We start from the raw sequence: 21,803 nt of genomic DNA, 5'->3' as shown, positions 1-21,803 counted from the left end.
GCTTTAACTGCTCCTTGGAAATTCAACTCGCCTGGGGATAAAAATGTGGAATTTATGAGGCAAATGTTATAATTTGACCAGGAAATGACTGTTGCAATATGTCTGCCACATACAAGCATAAATCACTCGTACATGCTCAAAAGGAGTTTTAAAACAACAAGAGTAAGGACTCTCCTCTCTAACCTATCCTATCAACTGTACTCATCCATCCCTTCCCCACCCACACTTCCCAATCTGCCCATCTCCCTCCCTATCTGACCCCTCCCTAATCTGATGATTAACCCCTTCACCATCTGCCCATCCCCCCCCCCCCATCACCTACTCCTCTTTCCAATAATCCACCCCACCCCCCATCATCTCCCCTTCCAACCCTCCCACTCCACTGATCTACCATTCTCCATCACCCCCACTCCCTATACCATTCCTCCCCTCCCCCCCCCCCCCTTGGCCCATCCATCCCTGCCCCATCTAACCATCCACTCTACCCCCACTCCACCCCACTCCACCCCACTCCACCCCTCCCTCCTTCTCTAAAAGAAGACAACTTTTAAAGCCATTATCGCAATGCAAAGGTAACATGACCTGACGAGGATAAGATTGAAAGGCCCTACAGCATACAGGTACGCCAGTTCAACTTCTTCACCCTCTGTATCACCAAGAAACTCCTTGGTATATTCCAAGAGCTACTGTAGGAGCTCTTTGGTTTATTCAGGGAGGTCACCCAAGAAGCCCCCTCTCCTCTGACTACCGATGCCAGGTGGAGTCATCCTACATCAAATCCCCTGGATGATGACTGATCCTTCACTCCTCATCCCCATATCTCTGCCATCATAGAGGGCGGGCACACTACCAGCCATCAGGGAGGTTTTCCTCTCACCTCCCTGCAGTCATGGATGGACAACAGAGAAGCAGGGTTGGGATTGATTTGACCTGATTTGACCAAACTGGTGGTTGCCTGAAGTGATGCTGAAAGTGATGTGGGCTACATGCATTGGTACAACACTGAATAATTAACCCTCAATTCATAGGTTGTTTATTAAATTGCTAAATGTGCATATCAGTACTTGTCAAACTACCCTGAAACATTCTTGTGTGATTGAGTCTGTGTGGGTGGAGAAAGTGCAAAACATAATATGGAGAAAATTGATTGAAAACAATAAAAAAGAAAATCTATAATTGTGTTTCTTTACAGGGCTTGGAATTCTTCAAGTGGAGGACGGACTAATTTTGCTACAACAAGCATATCCCATGGACACTTGCCTGAGTATACTCGGGACTTGTCCTCAACAGGTTAAGAAAGACAAACTATACAAAGGGAGGCTGTCTGAGCAGAAGGAATCAGAGACATCTTTATCCAACATTTCTTCTCCATGCTCTCAAACAATCTGTCCATAAACATGTGTGATAACAGCTAGCCCATCTCAAACTTCTCAAACATACTGAGCTAATCCCCTCCCATAAACTGTAAAGAGGTATGTCTCATTAGCTAGCATTGCCTTTCAGTAAAAGGACCGAAATAACAGACATATCACAAAATTTACCGAAATATTTGCATCTTGAGTTCAAAAGTGCAAGAACCCTGCCCGTTGGTATATGCAATGATTATTTATACAGCCACTCTTTCTCCTTGTATTTGATAAGAATCAGGAATGCAGTAAACAGCCGGAATAAAAGGACAAGTCCGCTGCAATTCACATTCAAATTAAATGTTTGATTGATGAACCCATGTGGCAAAGTCAGACCGTCTCCACCCAGACAGAAAAATCTAAAAATTGATGGGGAAAAGAAGTATACAGGAAAAACAAAAAGACAACCTTTGCACAAATACTTCCTTTTGTAAGGCCTAAATAGCAAACAGTCTGTTGCCCGAGGGAGTGTGCTGAACCTGAGATGGCACGAAAATGTCATAATAGGTATGAATGACAGAGAAAAAAAATGAGCATATCATAAAGAAAGAAGAAAAAGAACAGGGAAAAAAAAAAGGTTGCGGTGGTCTGGTTCAAAAGTTTGAAAGGTGACATAACTGTCACCGGGAGACAACCCACCAGCCACTGAGAAGCGCTGCTGAATTTGGGAACAGCTGGTTGGCCCGGAAACAAGTTTGAGGAAGTCATTATTTGCTACGCTCACCACTCTTTCTCGGCCCCAACCCACCCTCTGCCCTCCCCTCCCCTCCCCCCATGATCTCCAATGGTTTTCTCATTCATTTCTTGCAAAAACTTTCCCTGCAGGTCCTCCCCCCTCTGTCACTGCCCTCTTTGCCTGTCTATCTATCTATCCATCTATCTATCTATCCATCTATTTATCCATATATCCATCTATCAATCTATCTATCCATCTATCTATCAATCCATCTATTTATCCAGCTATCTATCTATCCATCTATCTATATCTATCTATCCATCTATCTATCAATCTATCTATCCATCTATCAATCAATCAATCTATCCATCCATCTATCCATCTATCAATCTATCTATCTATCCATCCATCTATCTATCTATCCATCTATTTACCTATCTATCCAGCCATCAATCTATCTATCCACCTATCTATCCATCTATCTATTTATCTATCTATCTATCCATCCATCTACCAATCTACATATGTATCTATCTATCCACCTATCTATCTATCTATCCATCCATCTATCTATCCATCCATCTATCAATCTACATATGTATCTACCTATCCATCTATCTATCCATCTATCTATCTATCCATCTATCTATCCATCTACCTATCTATCCATCCATCTATCTATCCACTTGTACCTGCCAATCTGACAGTTGTCTTTTCATCGATCTATTTAACTTTGTTTGTCTGACAGAAGGATGTTTTGGTCTTGCTAAATCCACTGTCCTTTACCATTTACCCCTGATGTGTCAAGCGGTTGTGTATGTTTCCAAGTCTTTTTTCTCTCGTTCTCTAGCTATCTATCTTTCTTTCTTTCTTTATCCTTCTTCACTTTCCTAAGAATATCTTTCAGTCCCTCCCACTGACACACAAGAAAGACAAATTCTAAGGTAAAAACAATGAACATACAGGAAATGCTTACACTTCAGTGACTTTGTTTTGTTTTGTGCCATTCTCGTTCAAGCCCTCGTTCAACCATGAATTAAGACCGATGCGTCTAATTAGAAGGCAAACTCGGCACCTGATACTGTTTTCATATGTAAGATGTGCAAAGATTCTACTTTGAAATTCTTAACAAATGTCCTCATTACCTGGTTCACTGGCTATGCTAACCTCAAGTTCACATTACACTAGCATGAAACCAACTACCCATGTCTCCCCTCCAAAAGGCAGATTTTAGACATACCTCTTCTCTTATTCTTTCCTTTGTTTTTGTTTTTCATGGATTAGTCATACCGGAAATTAGCTTTACTCAATATCAAGGTAAGACTCCACAAGACATCCCTAAGATAACCTCTCTCTATTGGCAATGCGGTTATATAAGTTACAAAACAGAAACTACAAAATGTATTTTATTCAAATAATAACTTCAAAATCCTGCTGATATTCTTAAGATACCATTGTATTCTCACTGCATATCATCATTTTGCATAACATTGCATTGTATCTGAATATTACTACTACATCAGCTCACACACACAAAAAAAACCCTATTTGAATGTGTGTCAAAAAAAGGCTGCTTATAGTAAATACCCACATAAGTTGTGAAAGACAATATTAGGGAGCTTTAGATTTTAGACGCGCGGATGTTCAAAGAGAAAAAAACATGATCTGAGCGTGCGCAGTAACTTGATCCGCGCTACTGCGCACGCTCAGATCATGTTTTTTTCTCTTTGAACGTCCGCGCGTCTAAAATCTAAAGCTCCCTAATATCAGGGAAGGAGAGGGGAAGGGGGTAAAGGGAGGGGAGAGGAAGAGAAGGGAAGAAGGGGGGGGGGGTAATTGGGGCGCAGAGTCACCAACCTGTAAACTTCTAAGCCTAAGCTAGCACAATACCAAGGAAAGATATCCCATTTCATGGGTTGGGCTGGATACCAACCTTGGAAAAACAACAGTGTGCATGCATGCATGCTCTGCAACTTTATACAGCAGAAATCCAAGTTCAAACTGCTTTAAGCAAGGACAAGGCCACCTACAGTGAAACTACATACATGTCTCGCACTCATAGGTAGCATTACTTCTTTTCACTAACTAAAAACATGTCTCAAGAAACAGGATATATAGAATATATCAACTATGTGAATTACAGGAATGTGAAACGGCTTCAGGCACTTGATTATCTTTTTATTTTCTTTTTCTTTCTCTTATGTCAATCAAAGTTGTAGAGGTATAGGCTCAGATAAAGTTAAACCAGGATATGAGATATAAAATAATGGGATTGTAAAAGTAAGATATGACAGTAATGCCTTCAGAAACTCACCCAGGCTGAATACAAAGGATGTAAATTAGAGTTCACAAGTTCAGTTAGTCAATGGAAATTCCTCACAAAGTAGATGGGATTACTGCATGAAAGGCATATTGTCCCACTATGTCCTTGCTCCTATCAAAGTCCTCAATACCCTCAAGCAAGCAATATATAAAATATGGCATGCAGTTTTGTTTTTTGTTTTTTTTGTCATACGTGACAAACAGCCAGTCATTATTTCACTCCCTTAACCACGCCCACAGCTATGAAGCCACGCCTCCCTGACAGTAAAACAAGGAAACTTATCATATGCTCATCATTTCATACATTTTAGACCAGTACGCTTGGTAATCTTGTTTATCTTAAATAAAGCCTTTGCCTCTCATGGAAAACTCTGTTCTCAACTTCAAGAGGTAGGCCTACTGCTACCATATGAAGGTGGAACAGATTTGAGAATTCTACAAGAAGAAATTGACAGTCCAGTGGAAAGGTGAGTGTTACACCACATTTGCAAAAGGGCATGACTATTATACAAACTTGTTCATTGGACTAGTTCGTGACACACCAAAGATGGCTTGCCTGACATTGCCCACACCTACCTGGATCATCAGTCGCGCTGACACCTTCATGCCGGAGAAAGAACTTGACTTCGTTGCAATGGATCCCCCACTGCTGCAGAATGTCGTATATCTTCTCTCCTTCACCAACAGGCCGCTCTGTCAATATAAACAAACAGACGGCATTATATTTCATATCTTTTTATACAATATGATCGAATGGTCTTCTGCTTGATGACTGCACATTTGTTTTAACTGTTCTAATGCCCTACACAGCAAAAACTATTTTCACCTCCGTTGTTTATGTTCCAGGAGGACACTGGAGTCATGGCCAGGTCTTGAACCCGAGATCCAACCTAACCAGTCAAGCATACAAACCACAGAGCCACAACACCACATGTGTACACTGGACCAGACGAGCAATTTGAACTGATGTTTGGGAAAGGAGGAAGTTCTTCTCAGACCTTGGTTCCTCAGGATATGTGCTCTACTAACGGTCAGAATAATATCCTTTCTTGCTCTTGATTTTTGTTTTCAAATCCATCATATCTTCTCAGGAAATGTTTTAACCGCATTTTAGGATATATTTATTTGCTTTCTCATAAACACAGGGTTTACCTAAGCATGTTATTGTAAACACAGTGTTTACATGACCAAATGCGGCTAAATTCATAAACAATTTGCTTCCACATTTGTAGACCTATTTACAGTGTAACTAATACCATTCAATAACATGTGTGTGATCTCTGGGTTACAATGTACATCTATCATGACATTTGATAGTCCGGTCATCATACTAAGAGAAAAGTATATAGGCCTAACACCTGAAAATCATGGATGCTCCACTGCTCAGGAGAACTGTTTTTGACAGCAATGCTGCATGCTGTCTATAAGTGTGGTTATGAACAATTGGGTTTTTTTTTCTGAAGCATTGAGAGCACTTAAATAGTAAAAAGAAGAAAAGAAATTCAGGCAAAAAACCAAGAGATATGTCTAAGAAATGTAACAACACAGACATGGTGAATCACCAAAAAAAAAAAAAAAAAAAAATCAAAGCATGAAAATGATTCAAATGATGACACATATCCTAGAAGACAGATAGCTACCATTATCCTATCAAGACCTTGAAATCACATAAATCTGTGGTTTGGTGCTATATCCCTTTATTATTGATAGTTACCATTCATTGTTAGCATTTCATCAAATAGACTTAATCTTCTCTTTTATCTGTTGCTTGTTTTAATCACACACAGTCATAGTCTATTTCTGTTGCAGAAATATCTAAAGCCTCTTAATTCCTCACTTACACTGTATGAGTACATCTTTAATACGCAACACAATCGAGAAGATTTTTTACAGTATATATTTCATTCTCAAATTGGCAATTCTTTTTAATTTTTCTGATTTGTGTACACTACAAGTACAGTGTAAATGAAATTGACCAGTCCCACTAGTTATTCTTCTATGGATCCATAGACAGCAAAACTAGGATTCGCCAGTTATGAAGGACAAAATGACAACTTATGCAAGAAAATTGCCTCAAGAACTGATAAGTTATGAATGCATGTACGCAAATAGCAACAACAACTGATAGTGATACCAATGGTAGAGGTATGAGCAATGGGCCTTACAGCAGACTGACAACCCTACACTACACGCAGCAGCCACACAACTGTAAAGAAAAGTTCAAGTGTATGGGACGTCTGCTAGATCCATCAAAATACCAACACAAATTGGACCTCATTACAGAGCCATTAGTCCGCACAATGGCCACCAAAAGGGAGGCAGTAGTTAAGAGCCATTAGTTCACATAGTTTGACCCAGGGGTCTTCACAGCAGCTGTTGGCTCAAAACCCCTTGAAGTTTACAGTATACAGTAGGTTTAGAGTGGCACATAATATTCTTGAGATGGCCGAATCACTCAGGCCTTGACTGATGAGGAAATAGCCTACACCTTCAGACCTTTTAGATAATGCATGTTATGTAATTATGTAATGGAGTAAAATATATGTTGGAAATTGATGTTATAATTGATTGAAATGAGTTTCACTTGTGTTAAATCTCAGTTTTATTGTCTACAAACTAAGGAGGCTAGAATAGCACGAGGTTCACTGTAGCTTAAAATGATTCCTCATTGTGCAAGCATATTGCAATACTGAATTTATCATCCTGATGTGACTTTTGTGCAAGTACACTTATGTAGTTGAAGAGACTGTATTACGGTACATTTATTGTAGATAAGTCATAGCAACATGTGCATCTGCCACAGGTCTTTTTTTCTTCTTTTTTTTTTTTGTCTAAAGTTAATTTCCCTTTCCAATATAAAGGGTGCTTTGATCTACCCATGTGATATTCTGCACATATCCTAATGCCTACTGCTGCCAATAGAGCAATATTCAACCTTAAGAGTTACATGTGTAATGCAACACAATAGAATTTGAAAATTCAAGGTTTGTAATCCCTTTCAATCTAGGATTAAAGTTTGAAGAAATCTGTTAAGAAAATGTGCCTTCAGGATGTGCTGTTCCATGAATGAAGCACAAAGCACCATAGTCAAATATCAGATGCCAGTACCTTCCATCTCTAAGGCCGCGTTCATGCGAATTTCGTAGCCAGAATCACAAACATGAATCATGATTCAAAACGGCGTTTCAAATCACGGTCTCGGCGGAAGAGCGTTCATGCGGGCTTTCGCAACACTGATTCTGGCTCTGCTCATCCTTTGCCATTGCGCAGTGCACTGCGCAGTTTGACCATGTCTCTGCAACTCGAGCCAGTAGACCTCCTTATGCCAACTGATCAGTCAGTTTATTATAGACCTTTACGTTTTTATTTCGGTGAATACTTTCCAATAAGCTGTGGCATTCAGACTCGCCCACAGATCGAGGAATAATCTTAATTCTTCGTCTCTCCCATTGTTTTCCCTTGAATAGACACAGCGCTGCAGCCATTACTATTATCATCTCAGTCGGAGAGTAATTACATGTATTATAATATTAAACAGCTAGATACTATAGAATCGGTGTATGGCGTTGATGTAAACAAACAAGTGCAAGTATGGTACCGAAACACACGATTCATAAGACGTACACAAGCACGCGAACAGAACAAGAAGCTGTGGGATACTGTACCCCATGAGACACGCATGCGCACAGCGCACAATGACGTCACAGAATCATGATTGAAATCACGGTTGCGTTCATGCGGTTTCGGCGATCGTGATTCTAGCAGAATCATGATTCAAAACGCCCTTTTTTCTGCGTTTCAGATCGGCCTTTTGAAACGCATTTAAATGGAAAAATCGCATGAACGCAACGCAACCAAACACGTTTAGCGACTAAACATGTTTAGAAACGCAATTCTAGTTTCACATGAACGCAGCCTAAGCCTTTGACGTTGCCAATCAAAATTTCTAAACACAAGAATTTTCAGTACAGACGCTTTTTGAATTTTTTTTTTTCTTTCTCTCTGTTTTTTCTAACTTACCACATCCCCTCCACAGTTCAGCTAAGTGGCATTGGTCCTCCCCTGGCTCCTTGCAGAACTCTATCACATCCTTGCACGTCGTTTCCGGGGTAACGGGCACATCCGACACCGTATCCGGGCTGTTGCTGAGGTAAACCTTCAGGATCATCTGTAGGGGAGGATGAAGATGAAAGGGGGATGATGAAGATGCTCTCCGAGAGGGAATACCGAATGCCGGGCTGGGAGAGTGACTTATGAGTCATTCATGTTTAGTAATTTGCCATCGGGAGATGGATAGATCTACACCTCTCTCACATCGACAGGCTGACAATTCAACCAAAAGATTTAACGAGCTGCCAGCCATCCTACTTTCTGAAATTCGTCACGAAAATTTTTTCCATCATCTCGTGCTCACAACACACACAATTTCGTCCCTTCCAATGAATCAACGAGCTAAGGCCTCTTCATACAGTACATGGACATCCATTTATGCTAAAGAATTAATTTCTTCTGACAGTCGCATTAATCTGGTGCTTTTTACAACGATGCGATATTGACGAAGTGTGAAAGAAATTACACAAAGAACCTTTGTAGCTGTGATTATCCCCCTCCCTTCACCATCAGTTACATTTCACAGTCAATTTGCTCTTTTCAGCAAGTGATTCACAATTTTTAATGCCATTCTCTCCTTCGGCTGTAAGCTTCCAAATCCATTCAAAGAGGGGAGGGACATTAAAATTTTACATGTGCAGAAAAAGGAGAAAGAATTGAGCAGTTGACGTTACAGTGCAAAATTCCATGTCAATGACCAAAATAAAACTTCAAATGCTTTATTTTTACTTTAAAGGCTGCCAAAAAAATGTAGTATGGTTTGATTTATCGATGGTATTATTTGATCATTTTGAGTAATGGCTCAGGCAAATTACCCCCTCCCCTTTTTATAAAACATATACAATATAACTTCAAAATCTAATAGGCCGACACCAAAGATGTGTACAACTGAGTGGTCCTTTTGTTGGGTCATATCTAGCTACATAGATTTGTAAAAATTATCTCAAAATCATACAGTACTATATTTATCATTGCTATGATGTTTTAAAAGGGAAAAAAAAAGGAATTTGTGTGTTCTAATGGACTGGTCTAAACTTTTACAAATACAATATGTAACTCTCATGTCCATGCTGAGAGGCTGAAATCAGTTCTGACAGACATCTTTCTGACATGGAGGGTACAAATCGCTGCTGGCAAGACTTGAGAACAGTCATGCATTCTGAGCTGATTTGGTTGCTGCTGCATTCTGGCCGTGCCTGAAGCCCACACTTCTATTCACAACACCACGACACCGTAATGAAGGCTGACAACTAGAAACAACTTATCTGTGTGAGTATGTGTCAGTAATATGTCCCATGGGGAATACACTTGTCTGTGATTCCTATCATTCACACGAAACTAGTAGTCAACCTGAGCATTCTATTCATATCCCAGCTTATCTTTAATGGCAGCAAAATAAATGGTGTTGTTTTTGTTTTCCCCTATAACTACAGTGTATAAAAGACATTCCTTCAATTGATAGCAAGAATTCCAATGTCTGGTGTTTCCTCAAAGGTGCTCGACATTTGATCTTTCCTTGACATTGGGATTACTCACGGTGCCACAAGAGATAACATCCGCACACAATGCTCTTGGGTGCCATAAACCATTGAAAATTGCATCTTCATGAGTAATTTTTGAATACCATGAATACCACTGTTTCCTCATGCACGCTATTTCTGGTACACTTTGCAGGCACATTGATACACTGTACAAATGCAGTACAAAAATTTTATTGAATTTCATTTGACTAAAATCATTGTTGTATTTCTTTCTTTTCACACAGGGTAAATCCAGATGCTTAAGTTGATAGGTTGATTTGAAATTTGATCATAAACTTGACTCTTTATTCTAATGAGAGTGACACACTGATAACTTGCCTTGAAAAACAGTTTTGATAATATTGTATCAAATACAATGTAGATACTAAAAGAAGCATGAAGACGAATAGGCCCCAGAGGTGATATCACAACCAGTAAGTGTACATGTACAGTTCGTGTAGCACACTTCATAGCATGCTGATACACACATGCTTTCCACAAACACCCCCACCCCCTCAGGTTTTTCAAGACTGTGATTTAAAATCGGGAATAACTCCTCATTAAAATGATTCCCCACTTGTAATGTACAAACAATGGAATATCTCGATGTGTTATGATGAACGTTGAAAAGTATGCAGTACAAAAAAGAAATGCTTGTACATTTGTATCATTTGCCCTTCGGCATTTTTAGTCACTCTTCATGGTTGTGGTCTGCTTTAGTTGAACCAAGTAGGTATGGACTTATTGGCCCGAATTCACGAAGGTGGTACAAATGAAACCATGGTTTAAACCATGGACAAAAACCATGGAATGCCAAGTGTCGCATGGGATATTTCGCTATGAAATCAGTTATTTCGTCGATGAAATGATTATTTTGTAAAGAAATGACAACATTTTGTAACTAAATGAACATTTCGTCCACGAAATGATAATTTCGTTAACGAAACAGTCATTTTGTCGACGAAATGACCAATTTCGTAACGAAATATTCCGTTTGACACTTGGCGCTCCATGGTTTTTGTCCATGGTTTAGACCATGGTTTCATTTGTACCACCTTCGTGAATTCGGGCCTTTGAGAGCTTTTTAAGCAATAAAAACAAAATAAAAAAAAGCAAACACAGATTTCATGTTTAAAAAAAAAAAAACTTATGAAAAAGTATTCTAATCAAGATCAGGATGTTAACAATCACACAAACAATTGAAATCCCCTTTGTTCTGGGTATTCCACTGCTCGACATGATGTACTACATGCAGAATGCCTCATACAGGTGAAGTAAAAGAAATTTAGGGAACATATTATTGTGACTTCCAATGTGTATACTAGTAGTTTGTGCATGCTATATCTTATGAAATATGTTTATCCACTGAGCATAACGTTCATCATAGATCAAATTCTTTTGCTGAACTTGTTCATTGATCTAGACCTTTTTCCGGTCCAGTGACCTCAGAGTTGATTTAGAAAAATATGCACACAGAGACACACACACAGGAGATGGCAGCAGACAACTACAACATACCAGGTACTGCCTTTGAGATCCATGTTCCACAATGGGTTTTCTTCTCTCTTTTTTTTTTTTTCTACACTGTCATAAATCCCTGCTTCATTAATGCTCGTCTGCTTTGAACTATTCCCTTAATTTAAGGTAAGGAATGCTTGAAATCATTCAAAGTTAGGATAAATTTTGTTTCTAAAAAGTAAACATATCATGTAAAGTTACAGGCATGCAATATTCAGAAAGATACCTGGTACATGTAATGTACATGTGTAATTTTCATCGAGTATCTCTGCACAAAACTAGAGCTGTAAAATAGGAGACTTTTCATCACATAAATTGTGTAATTTCAGGACAGTGTAGTCTGATTTACCTGGAATCATGTACAAAAATATGATTTCCTCAAGCTGTAATTTCTAGCCTGTTTACATCTCGTAGCCTACTTCTCAATACTTTTTACAAGGTTGGTCTTGAAAGCACAAGACTATGCCAACAACACAGATGTCTGTGTATTCATCCATATCGTAGTTAGTATTCTAAATACCCTGAACAATTCATCATAACCCAACAACAATAAAGCAACTGTACAGGAGTGAGCACAGGGGGGTGGGCTATGGAGGGGGCGGGTCTTCATGACTAAGCACCCCTGAGTCAGCTGTAAAACATTATGATGACTAAAGGCACAGAGATGTAAAAATTTCTCCAAACGTACAGCTTGTACATGTATGTCTGTACGGTTCATGTTCAGTGTATACTAGGACAAAGGTGCCTCAAACTGCAATGAAAGATATCGTATGTGCATTTTTTATGACTGTATGTACATGTAGCATTTATACACTTGTACAGTAATTATGTACTTTGACTTTGCTTCTCCAAGTCATTAAATATCCTTTCCATCTTTGTTTAGACCCAGCAAGTCCATCAATAATTTGTTGGCAATGGTCTCAACATGATATTGTTGTTCTTGTTGTTGTAGATGTCCAATCCCACAATTGGTTGATAAGTTGCTTCATTTGGTCCCCTCTGGCTCTCCGCAAGTCAATTACAACACCAAGTGGGGCATGCTCAATTCAGGCATTCTGCAAATGAAACAGCTGTATACCCTATTCTCCCATGCAAGAGTTGTTTATAATCCACAAAGTGCAAATGGCTCTACATTATGTACCATCACAAAGTAACAGCTCAGAAGGATCAGTGGGATTCTACACCTTTTGAATGTTGATCATTTCCGCACAACAGGTTTGAATAGAATGCTTGGGTTTAAGGTTGGAAAGCTTTTTCTACTTCAAATATATCTGTACTTCTTTTCCTCTTCTTTTTCACAAGGGGGGGGGGGACTCAAAAAGAGGGGCATGGCATCTCTGCACATTCACATGCCATTTAGAATAAAATTGTTCACTGCTATGCAGCTTGGTAGGTTCCCTGTTCTGACAAGGATTATCACTGCACCAACCAAACCCCTTTTGATGGTTCTTCTTCAGCAATGCCAAAATACAAAGTACAAGCTGTATGACATTTCCAAACGCAAGCATTGTCACTGTTTAAATGTTACAAATGTTTACACATTATAAATTTGGCAAGATACAGTACCAACATAGACTTCAGACTCCTTGTTGCAGCATAATCAGAACAAGTAGTCTGTAACAAAATACAATGTCAACAGATACACACAAATGTACATTAAAAAAGCAGTCTTGGCAGTCCGTCTTCATATATTCTTTGGTAAATATATAAAACTATTGGAAGAGACTCATCAGGGCAACAGTTTAGTGCAAGTCACATAGCTATCATAGTAGACTTGTATTACATACAAGCACTACAGAAGTTCGCATTTAAGCAAACTACAATTGTACATGTATTTGATAGCTATTGAATTTAGGTGATAAGCACAATCAGGGTATGCAATCATGACTTTCTCACTTTAAAAAATTGTAACTTCTAAAAGAATGCACCAACTGACTTAAAAATTCACATGCAACATGCCAAGACATCAGTAATCACATGTGGTAAGACAATAGCTAATTTCTTCTCATTTACTGTTAATTATTAAAGATTAATTACCAAAAAGTCCCCCAAAACCCACGTAATGCGTCAAAAAAAGCGTTTTACAACTTACGTAAAATCAAGATTTGAGGTCCATATTTTAAGTCTACCCCTATGTGTTTGGTATCAAATTAATGGATTTTTTCCTGGCATTGCTTGCATGCAATAAAAAACAGTGGTTCTTTCAGCTGAAAACAGTGGTTCTTTCAGCTGGAGAAAGTTATAAGGTCTGAAATCCCATCCTGGTAGGAGTGTAATGCTGGCTTATTTTTGTGACATTGTGACCTTTTAACCCATGCTGTACAGCTATACATGGAGAAACAGCTTATTTTTTCGCTTTTCCTGAAAGTACTGAAGACACACTACAATATGGTGTGCTGTTTGCCAATAAATGTTCAGCCAGTTTTGAGTTTTGAGCCATTTTCAAATGCTGAGTAAAATAAGTGCAGCCGTTTTTCAGTGCTTTCAGTTAGGTATATCCTGATTTGACTACTTTAAAGAATCTTTTCCCCTTATTGAATATCCTTGTTTTTTTAACCATGAATTGTACATATGTAGAAATCTATTGTGTGAAAATTTTAGCAAATTTGAGCAATAGGAACTTATTTTTTCATATTTTTACAAATTGCTGAGCATAAATAAGACCGATACACGCCCATGTAATACTGCATGAAGGTCATATGATAAGTGTTCCGTGTTCATATTTCAATGCTTGTTCAATTTCTAAAGATATCATAAGCAAAAACATAGTATTTTGGCTTAATATGTCATTGTTTGAGTGTCACAGCTTGGATATCAACTCAAGTCATCATAAATCTCACATTCATTCTTCTATCTGTGTCTACAAATATGAGAATTGATCCAAACACTGTGCGCACATTCAAGGTCAAACTGTACAGATAATTTTTTAGATGAAAAATATAATATCTTCCAAAGTACCAGCCCTAATTTCATAAAAATTTTTAATAATGGCCACTATATGTCTGTTACCTATTCCTGAAAGTTTCGCCTCTTCACTCTTTGGCAAAAGTGAAATATGATGAAATATGTAAAAGTGGTTTTATTTGAATTCAAAATAATGCCTACAAAATTGATCATCCATTTCGAGAAGTGAAAATATGAAATTCATTCATATTTTGTGATATGTCATGGCTATGTGCTGGTGGTGAATGAAAGGGATATTTATCAGGAATATCTAACAGCAATATCAGATGAAAAAAGCATTCTCCTTTTTTTTAATGAATTTTTCCAATATATTAGTCATTTCAATGTAATTCGACACCCCTAATTTAAATGCTAATTTATGCGCAGTTTAATGCAAAATTTTGACTCTTTCTTTACATGAAATGAAAATTTGAACACTCAGCTACAACAAACAACAAAAAAAGCATTTTCACCAAGTTTTTTCATTTTTGCCCTGTTACACAATTGCATACCCTGATTGTGCTATTGACCATTATGCTCTTACTATGATTGTATCTGTTTTGTATTTTTGAGCAGTACGTAAGCAACCATGCCATACTTTTTTCTTCTTTTTTTTTCAACCTGACAATCCTTGTATTCTTGCAGAAATAACATAATAATTTGGGATTCATTATCACCCACCGAGATGTGTGTACATTTACATGTAGGCCCTACAACTTGTACATATGTACACTGTATGGTGTAAAACACAAGGATCTCTCAAATTGCACTTTGCTTTATATGAAAACCCCCTACATGTAATTTTGATTGCTGGAATGATGTCAGCCCTGCAACAGTGCATGTGATTTGTATATGTACTGTATGTAGCATGATGCATCTACAAAATAATGTTAAGTTTCATAATCTTACAATCAATGAATAATACATGTACAATGTACATGTATCACTGATATTCATAATTTCTGATATGCAACTGACGTCCTGCTGATTTATTATTGCATATTTCTGACACTTGTAAACCAATCCATGCTTTGGTCAGAGAAACTACAACCACGTCAAACTGGGACTTCGTCATTTCATGCTGTGTTGTATTTTCGATACAGCAGGAGTCACTGAATTGGCTTGACAACAACCGTTGAGGCAGTCTGAAATATGCATCAAAATACTTTGATACCACATTGGACAATGTGAGTGTAATATTTCCTCAATGTCCTTGGGGTAGCAGTTTAGCTTAATGGAAAAGTGCTATCTCCAAACTGTGTGCTTCACCACTGCCAGCCATATTTTCATTTTTAATCAACATCATCAATCAAAATTTGATAATAATAATAATAAATAATAATAATAATAATAATAATAATAATAATAATAATAATAATAATAATAATAATAATAATAATATCATGAAGAAGATGAGGAAGAATGCATGAACCTGTTACCACTTCCTCAAATAATATTGATTTCATGCATCAAATATCAAGATCATAATTCCTGGATTATGATTACATGTACGTTATCTGCAGGCGTGTAAGAAAGAGGAAGTCAAACAGATTTAATGCTGGTCCACATTGTTTGCACACTTTGAAGTGCACTGAACTCAGAATTTTGTGACCAAGTTAACCAAGTGTAAAAAAAAAACAAAAAGAATAAAAAATAAAAAAGGGTTCTTTGATAGATATGCCAGGGGGGAAAATTCACAGGTGCGCCATACATATTGTGTTTGTTGCACTCCAAGAGAAAAAATGGGTTGACAAGAGGAACATTCCATCACACAATTCCATCATGCACACAAAGACTGAAAAAATTGCCAAAATAACCATCTCAGGTTTCTGCTCATCAAAAACAGCTATCATTCTACTCTCATCATACTCATACACTGTACAAATCTTTTGCAGTTGGTGTCTTTTTGGGGAATTGGGCACTGCAAATAGTCTGTGATATCATACATGTATACACACATGTATTAAAACACATTCTGGCATTGTTTATTTCCTAGACCCTACCTCTCTACTTTACATGTAGTATGCAAGGTGCTTATATACTTTTGTATCCATGTCAGATATCTTGAATTCTACAAAACAAAAGTGCATCAAAATCACAGGAAATACTCAATAGCTTAGATTACCAATTACCAATCACTTGCAAAAATTTGAATCAAATCAGTTGCCAGGAAGTGTTGATATTGACGTTGACTTTCATATCATTGCTCAAAACAACTCACTCTTCATGAGCTACAGTATCTATCGCAGCATATGTTGCCTGCACAATCTGAAACTGAGCATTGAAGTTACCTGTCAATATTGTGTGACGTGCAACGTACAAGTGTATCTTTCAAGTAAAGCTAAGAGGGAGGCTCTAAAAATCACTGTTCAAATCAATGATTATAGCGTGTCGGCAGAAGTTGGTTGAGAAATGGTGTGTGTGTGTGTGTGTGTGTGTGTTGACGTGTGCTCTTGGAACTGCATTTCTCAACCGGCTTCACTGAACTTGCCATAAATAATTCGTACAAATGTACATTGATTGTTAGCTCCCGGTTACTTGAAAGATACATCACGTAATCAGCTAATTTTAATTTCAGATTGTGCAGTCAGCGGACATCGCGATCGTGACTGCTTGCGAAGAGCGAGTTGATTTGAGCGACCATATGAAAGTCAACACAGACTCTACACGGATACAATTTAAAGTACATTATGCTATATCGACGCTTTCTGATAAGCAACTTGGTTCAAATTTAACATTTAATCAGAATTTCCTGTGATTATGGTGCAATTTCATTGTGAGGAATTCAAGATATAACTATGGATATGAAAGTTGTTGCTTTTTTTTTAATCACTTTTTGACTTCACAGGAGGGGATTCTGTACAGCCAAACATACAAACAATACGACAGTAGTCTCCGCGGAACATATCCCATATCCCCTAGGCCCTATGTTAATGTCTACAACAAGATACACATACAGACCAATCTTTCACTTTGTTTCAGTCAAGCATTTTCTCTGGACAATCGTTGAAGAAACATTAGCAACATTTCTTACTGCATCTTAGGAATCTCACCATGTTCTATACACAACACAGCAGCCCCGAGATACTAGATTCTCTAGACTCTACTCTAAAAATGCTAAAAAATAAAATAAAATTTACACAGAGACAGTGGCATTTAATGATACTTATGGCAGTGCTGCACTGAGGGAGAGATGCAGACACTGATGATGTTGATTGGTACAGCGCATGCACTGGCGCGGCCAGTGCATTACAGTGAGTGAACACACTTAACGTTAAAAGAAGTTTCACACTTTTCACCAGTCGGACTTGACTTGAATATGAATGAACCAGTGTCTAAGTTAGAAATAATGGACTCGCATTCTCTGGTTTCACCACACAAGAAGCACAACCACTGAATGCACCAAAACCCAAGTTCAAGTAAACTTAGACGTCTAGGGCTCTAGTTCTAAGTTTATTAACGTTAAACGGCAAAAGTGGTATTGGCATGATCATCATGTCTTGTGCATGCATATACAAATTATAGATCTAGTCTCCATCACATACAATAGATCATCATGAAGAAAATACATTATTGTAGCTAGTGCCAGGCATGGCAGTGCAGTAGTGGTGGCATGCAATAGCCAATGCCAATGACATGTTTCACCTCCCTGCACTGTGTGAATCAATGCTGATAAGAAAGGTGCCTTCTACTAAGTTCTAGATAACACGTTGTTAGTTACGAACTCATGCGGTGGTACGGAGACGAAATTTATAGCCATGTCGACATTCTAGGTTTAACGATTCTTACCTGACCGGGTAGGCCAAGGTGATCCATATCTGGCATCCTGCTCATAGATTGTGTTGTCAAACTTCAATTCGTTTTAGTCCCACACGAAGGTTAAAATAGTATGCCCAGCCTCCACAGTAAAGGTGCCGTAGTATACGAACGATAGTGATGCGTGTGTATGTCTTCAATACAATCCGTACGTGAAAGGCACGGGATCTCCGAGATCCTAGTGCATGATGCATACACCACGGACAGGCAGTTCGTGTCAGGCAAACACACACACACGGACCCCAAGCCGTTCAAATGTATACAGAGTGACGTCATATAGGTCAATTAAAGAATGTAGTCTTTATCAGAGACCGGACATTCACATTCATTCAACACTAAAATTGTACACATCGTTTTATGCTTATCTTTTCCTGGAAAATAGGGATCTTCGTTAATGATAGTGAAGATATCTGTATCTGCTAGTATTTATTGTAAATCATGAATAATTCATTGTTTACATGAGAAGCAGCAGCAGTAGTAGAAGTAGTTAGTAGTAATAGTAGTAGTAGTAGTAGTAGTAGTAGTAGTAGTAGTAGTAGTAGTAGTAGTAGTAGTAGTAGTAGTAGTAGCAGTAGTAGTAGTAGTAGTAGTAGTAATAATAATAATAGAGAGACTCTTATAAAGCGCTCATTCTACTTGAAAAGATACTCATGGCGCTATAGAACAGAGTACATAATGTATCACGTTTTGTAATACAACAGTGTCACAGAAGATAACAAGAACAATAAGCAAACAAACAATATCCGTACACATATACATACAGGTAACAATTGTCAATTTAAATCAAAAAGGTAGGTCTTGAGGTTCTTCTTAAAACCATCATTAGTAGAGGTAGTAGAAGTAGTAGTAGTAGGCCTAGTACAGGTAGTGGTACATGTAGGACCTATATTATGTATTAGTGTCGTTGTTGCTGTTATCATTATTATTGTTATTATTAATATCATTATTATTATTATCATTATTATTGTTATTAATATTATTATCATTATTATTATTATTATTATTATCATTATCATCATTATTATTATTATTATTATTATTAATTAGTATAGTTATAGTATATGTTGTATGTATAGTATGTGTACGTATATAGGCCTATTGTTTGTTGGTTTATTGTCTTATTATTTTCTGTGATACTGTTGTAACGTGACACAATATGTACTCTGTTCTATAGCGCCTTGAGTATCTTTTTTAGGTAGAAATGTGCGCTTATAAGTCTCATTATTATTATTATTATTATTATTATTATTATTGTTTCACTTTTTTCTTTGAAAAAGACACATTCCCTCAACTACACATTCTCCTGCCTTCTGTATACAGTTGTAAGAGGTAAGTCAAAGGCTTTTTTGTTAGATGGAGAAAAAAATCAGATGCAGTAACTTCTCCTTATAAATAAATAAATATACATACATACATATATATAATATGTATATAATATCATAATAATATACATATATACATGTATATATATATATATATATATATATATATATATATATATATATATATATATATATATATATACATATGCATCTTCTTTATCACGTTGTACTACTTATCACTAATAAATTATACAATTCATTTCTGGTCAGTTTCCTTCTGTTTGCATTTGTACTACTTGTGATATCAGGAACTGCTGTGGCCATCCCTTCAAACCATAGGCGTAAATCCCGGGGGGGATGGGGGGGATATATCCCCCCCTGAAATGGAGGAGGGGGGGATGGCCTGTAGAATCATCCCCCCCTGAATTTTGAGGGGAAAAATGAAGGAAGCAGAGATGTGATTGTATCAATCTTGGCATATTGCATGACGTTTGTACGCCGGCCTTCAGACAGGTAACAGAGCTGAACAGTATTCTATCTTGTAGGAAAATGTATAATTTTCTCAAGCGCTCGCTCGCTTCGCTCGCTCGCGAAGAAAGTAACATCGACATACACTGTAAGGTATGGCTCAGGCGTTGACAACGTCAAATAGTATAGGTCTACATATAAACATGCTATGACGCGAGTAACTGGGGACCATCTGCAAAATATGTACGAAAACATACAAACAAACAATAACAACAACTTTATCGCCATAATTGAATCCCCTCCATTTCCTGAATCATTCCTGAGAAACGACAGTGACTGATGACTCAGTCAGGATACATCTATGGACATACCAAGGGAAGACCAGGGACGTCGAATCTATGGGGGGCAAAGGGGCATTTGCCCCGCCCCAAAGGAAGTGTTTAGACAGACAGATCATTTATCCCCCAAGCAATTCCCGAGATGAGGACAAATCTCGAACTTTCTTAATGGAAAATTGTCCAAATATCGCCAGAACTATGCACCAGATCGTTGTATTGCAATCATGAACATGCAAAAGGTCCGCTATACAGGATAAGGGATAAACTTTGTACACTTTTGACATAGACGTATAGTCCCTAATTCATCAAAGAGTGTGCAGCAGATCTTTCACTTAACAAAAGCAACCTAATATGTATAGAGGCGTCGATTGGGGGGGGGGGGATGGTTCTCAAATAAAAGTGGGACAAGCAAAAGCGAAAAATATAGCTACAAACGGCAGTTTTTGGAGTGTAAAATGTTAAAATTTTAAAGCTCGTTCGCTCCGCTCGCTCGCATTTAACCGCTATGCCATTCTCCTGATGTTGCTGCAAGTGATTGACAGCAGGTGCACCCGGTGCGCCCCCTTAATTTCCAAAGCGAAAATATAGCTACAAACGACAGTTTTTAGGACTAGAAAATGTCAACATTTTAAAGCTCACTCGCTTCGCTCGCTAGCATTTAATCAGCATGCCATTCTCCTGATGTTGCTGCCAGTAATTGCCGGCAGTTGCACCCGGTGTGCCCCCTTAATTTCAAAAGCGAAAAAATACAGCCACAAACGGCAGTCTTTGGACTGTAAAATGTCAAAATTTTCAAGCTTGCTCGCTCCGCTCGCTCGCATTTAACCGCTATGCCATTCTCCTGATGTTGCTGCCAGTAATTGCCGGCAGTTGCACTCGGTGTGCCCCCTAAATTTCCAAAGCGAAAAAGTATAGCTACAAACGGCAGTTTTTAGACTGTAAAATATTAATGTCAACATTTTCAAGCTCGCTCGCTCCGCTCGCTCGCATTTAATCGCTATGCCATTCTCCTGATGTTGCTGCCAGTGATTGTGAGCAGGTGCGCCCCCTTAATTTCCAAAGCGAAAAATAAAGCTACAAACAGCAGTTTGGGGACTGTAAAATGTCAGATTTTTGAAGCTCGCTCGCATTTAATTATTATTCCATTCTCCTGATGTTGCTGCCAGTATAATTGCCAGCAGTTTTCGCCCGATGCGCCCCCTTAATTTCCAAAGCGAAAAATATAGCTACAAACGGCAGTTTTTGGACTGTCAAATGTCAAAATTTTGAAGCTCGCTCGCTTCGCTCGCTCGCATTTAATCATTATGCCATTCTCCTGATGTTGCTGCCAGTAATTGCCAACAGTTTTTGCCCGGTGCGCCCCC

At 38.1% G+C, this 21,803-nt stretch overlaps 1 protein-coding gene across 1 annotated transcript in view; it reads right to left on the bottom strand.

Moving 5' to 3' along the window:
- Positions 1–18,427, bottom strand: part of LOC140236459 (apoptosis-stimulating of p53 protein 1-like) — a 54,934-nt gene extending 36,507 nt beyond the window's left edge. The window contains exons 1-3 of the mRNA XM_072316387.1: positions 18,285–18,427; positions 8,425–8,572; positions 4,981–5,097 (exon numbers count right to left, since the gene is read on the bottom strand). Of these exons, the coding sequence (XP_072172488.1) occupies positions 4,981–5,097; positions 8,425–8,572; positions 18,285–18,329 (310 nt within the window). The 5' untranslated portion in view covers positions 18,330–18,427. The remainder of the gene's footprint in view (positions 1–4,980; positions 5,098–8,424; positions 8,573–18,284) is intronic.
- Positions 18,428–21,803: the final 3,376 nt, after the last annotated feature.

The sequence above is a fragment of the Diadema setosum genome, chromosome 1, assembly GCF_964275005.1.
Source record: "Diadema setosum chromosome 1, eeDiaSeto1, whole genome shotgun sequence".
NCBI lineage: Eukaryota > Metazoa > Echinodermata > Echinoidea > Diadematoida > Diadematidae > Diadema > Diadema setosum.
This window is presented reverse-complemented; position numbering and strand designations above follow the sequence as displayed.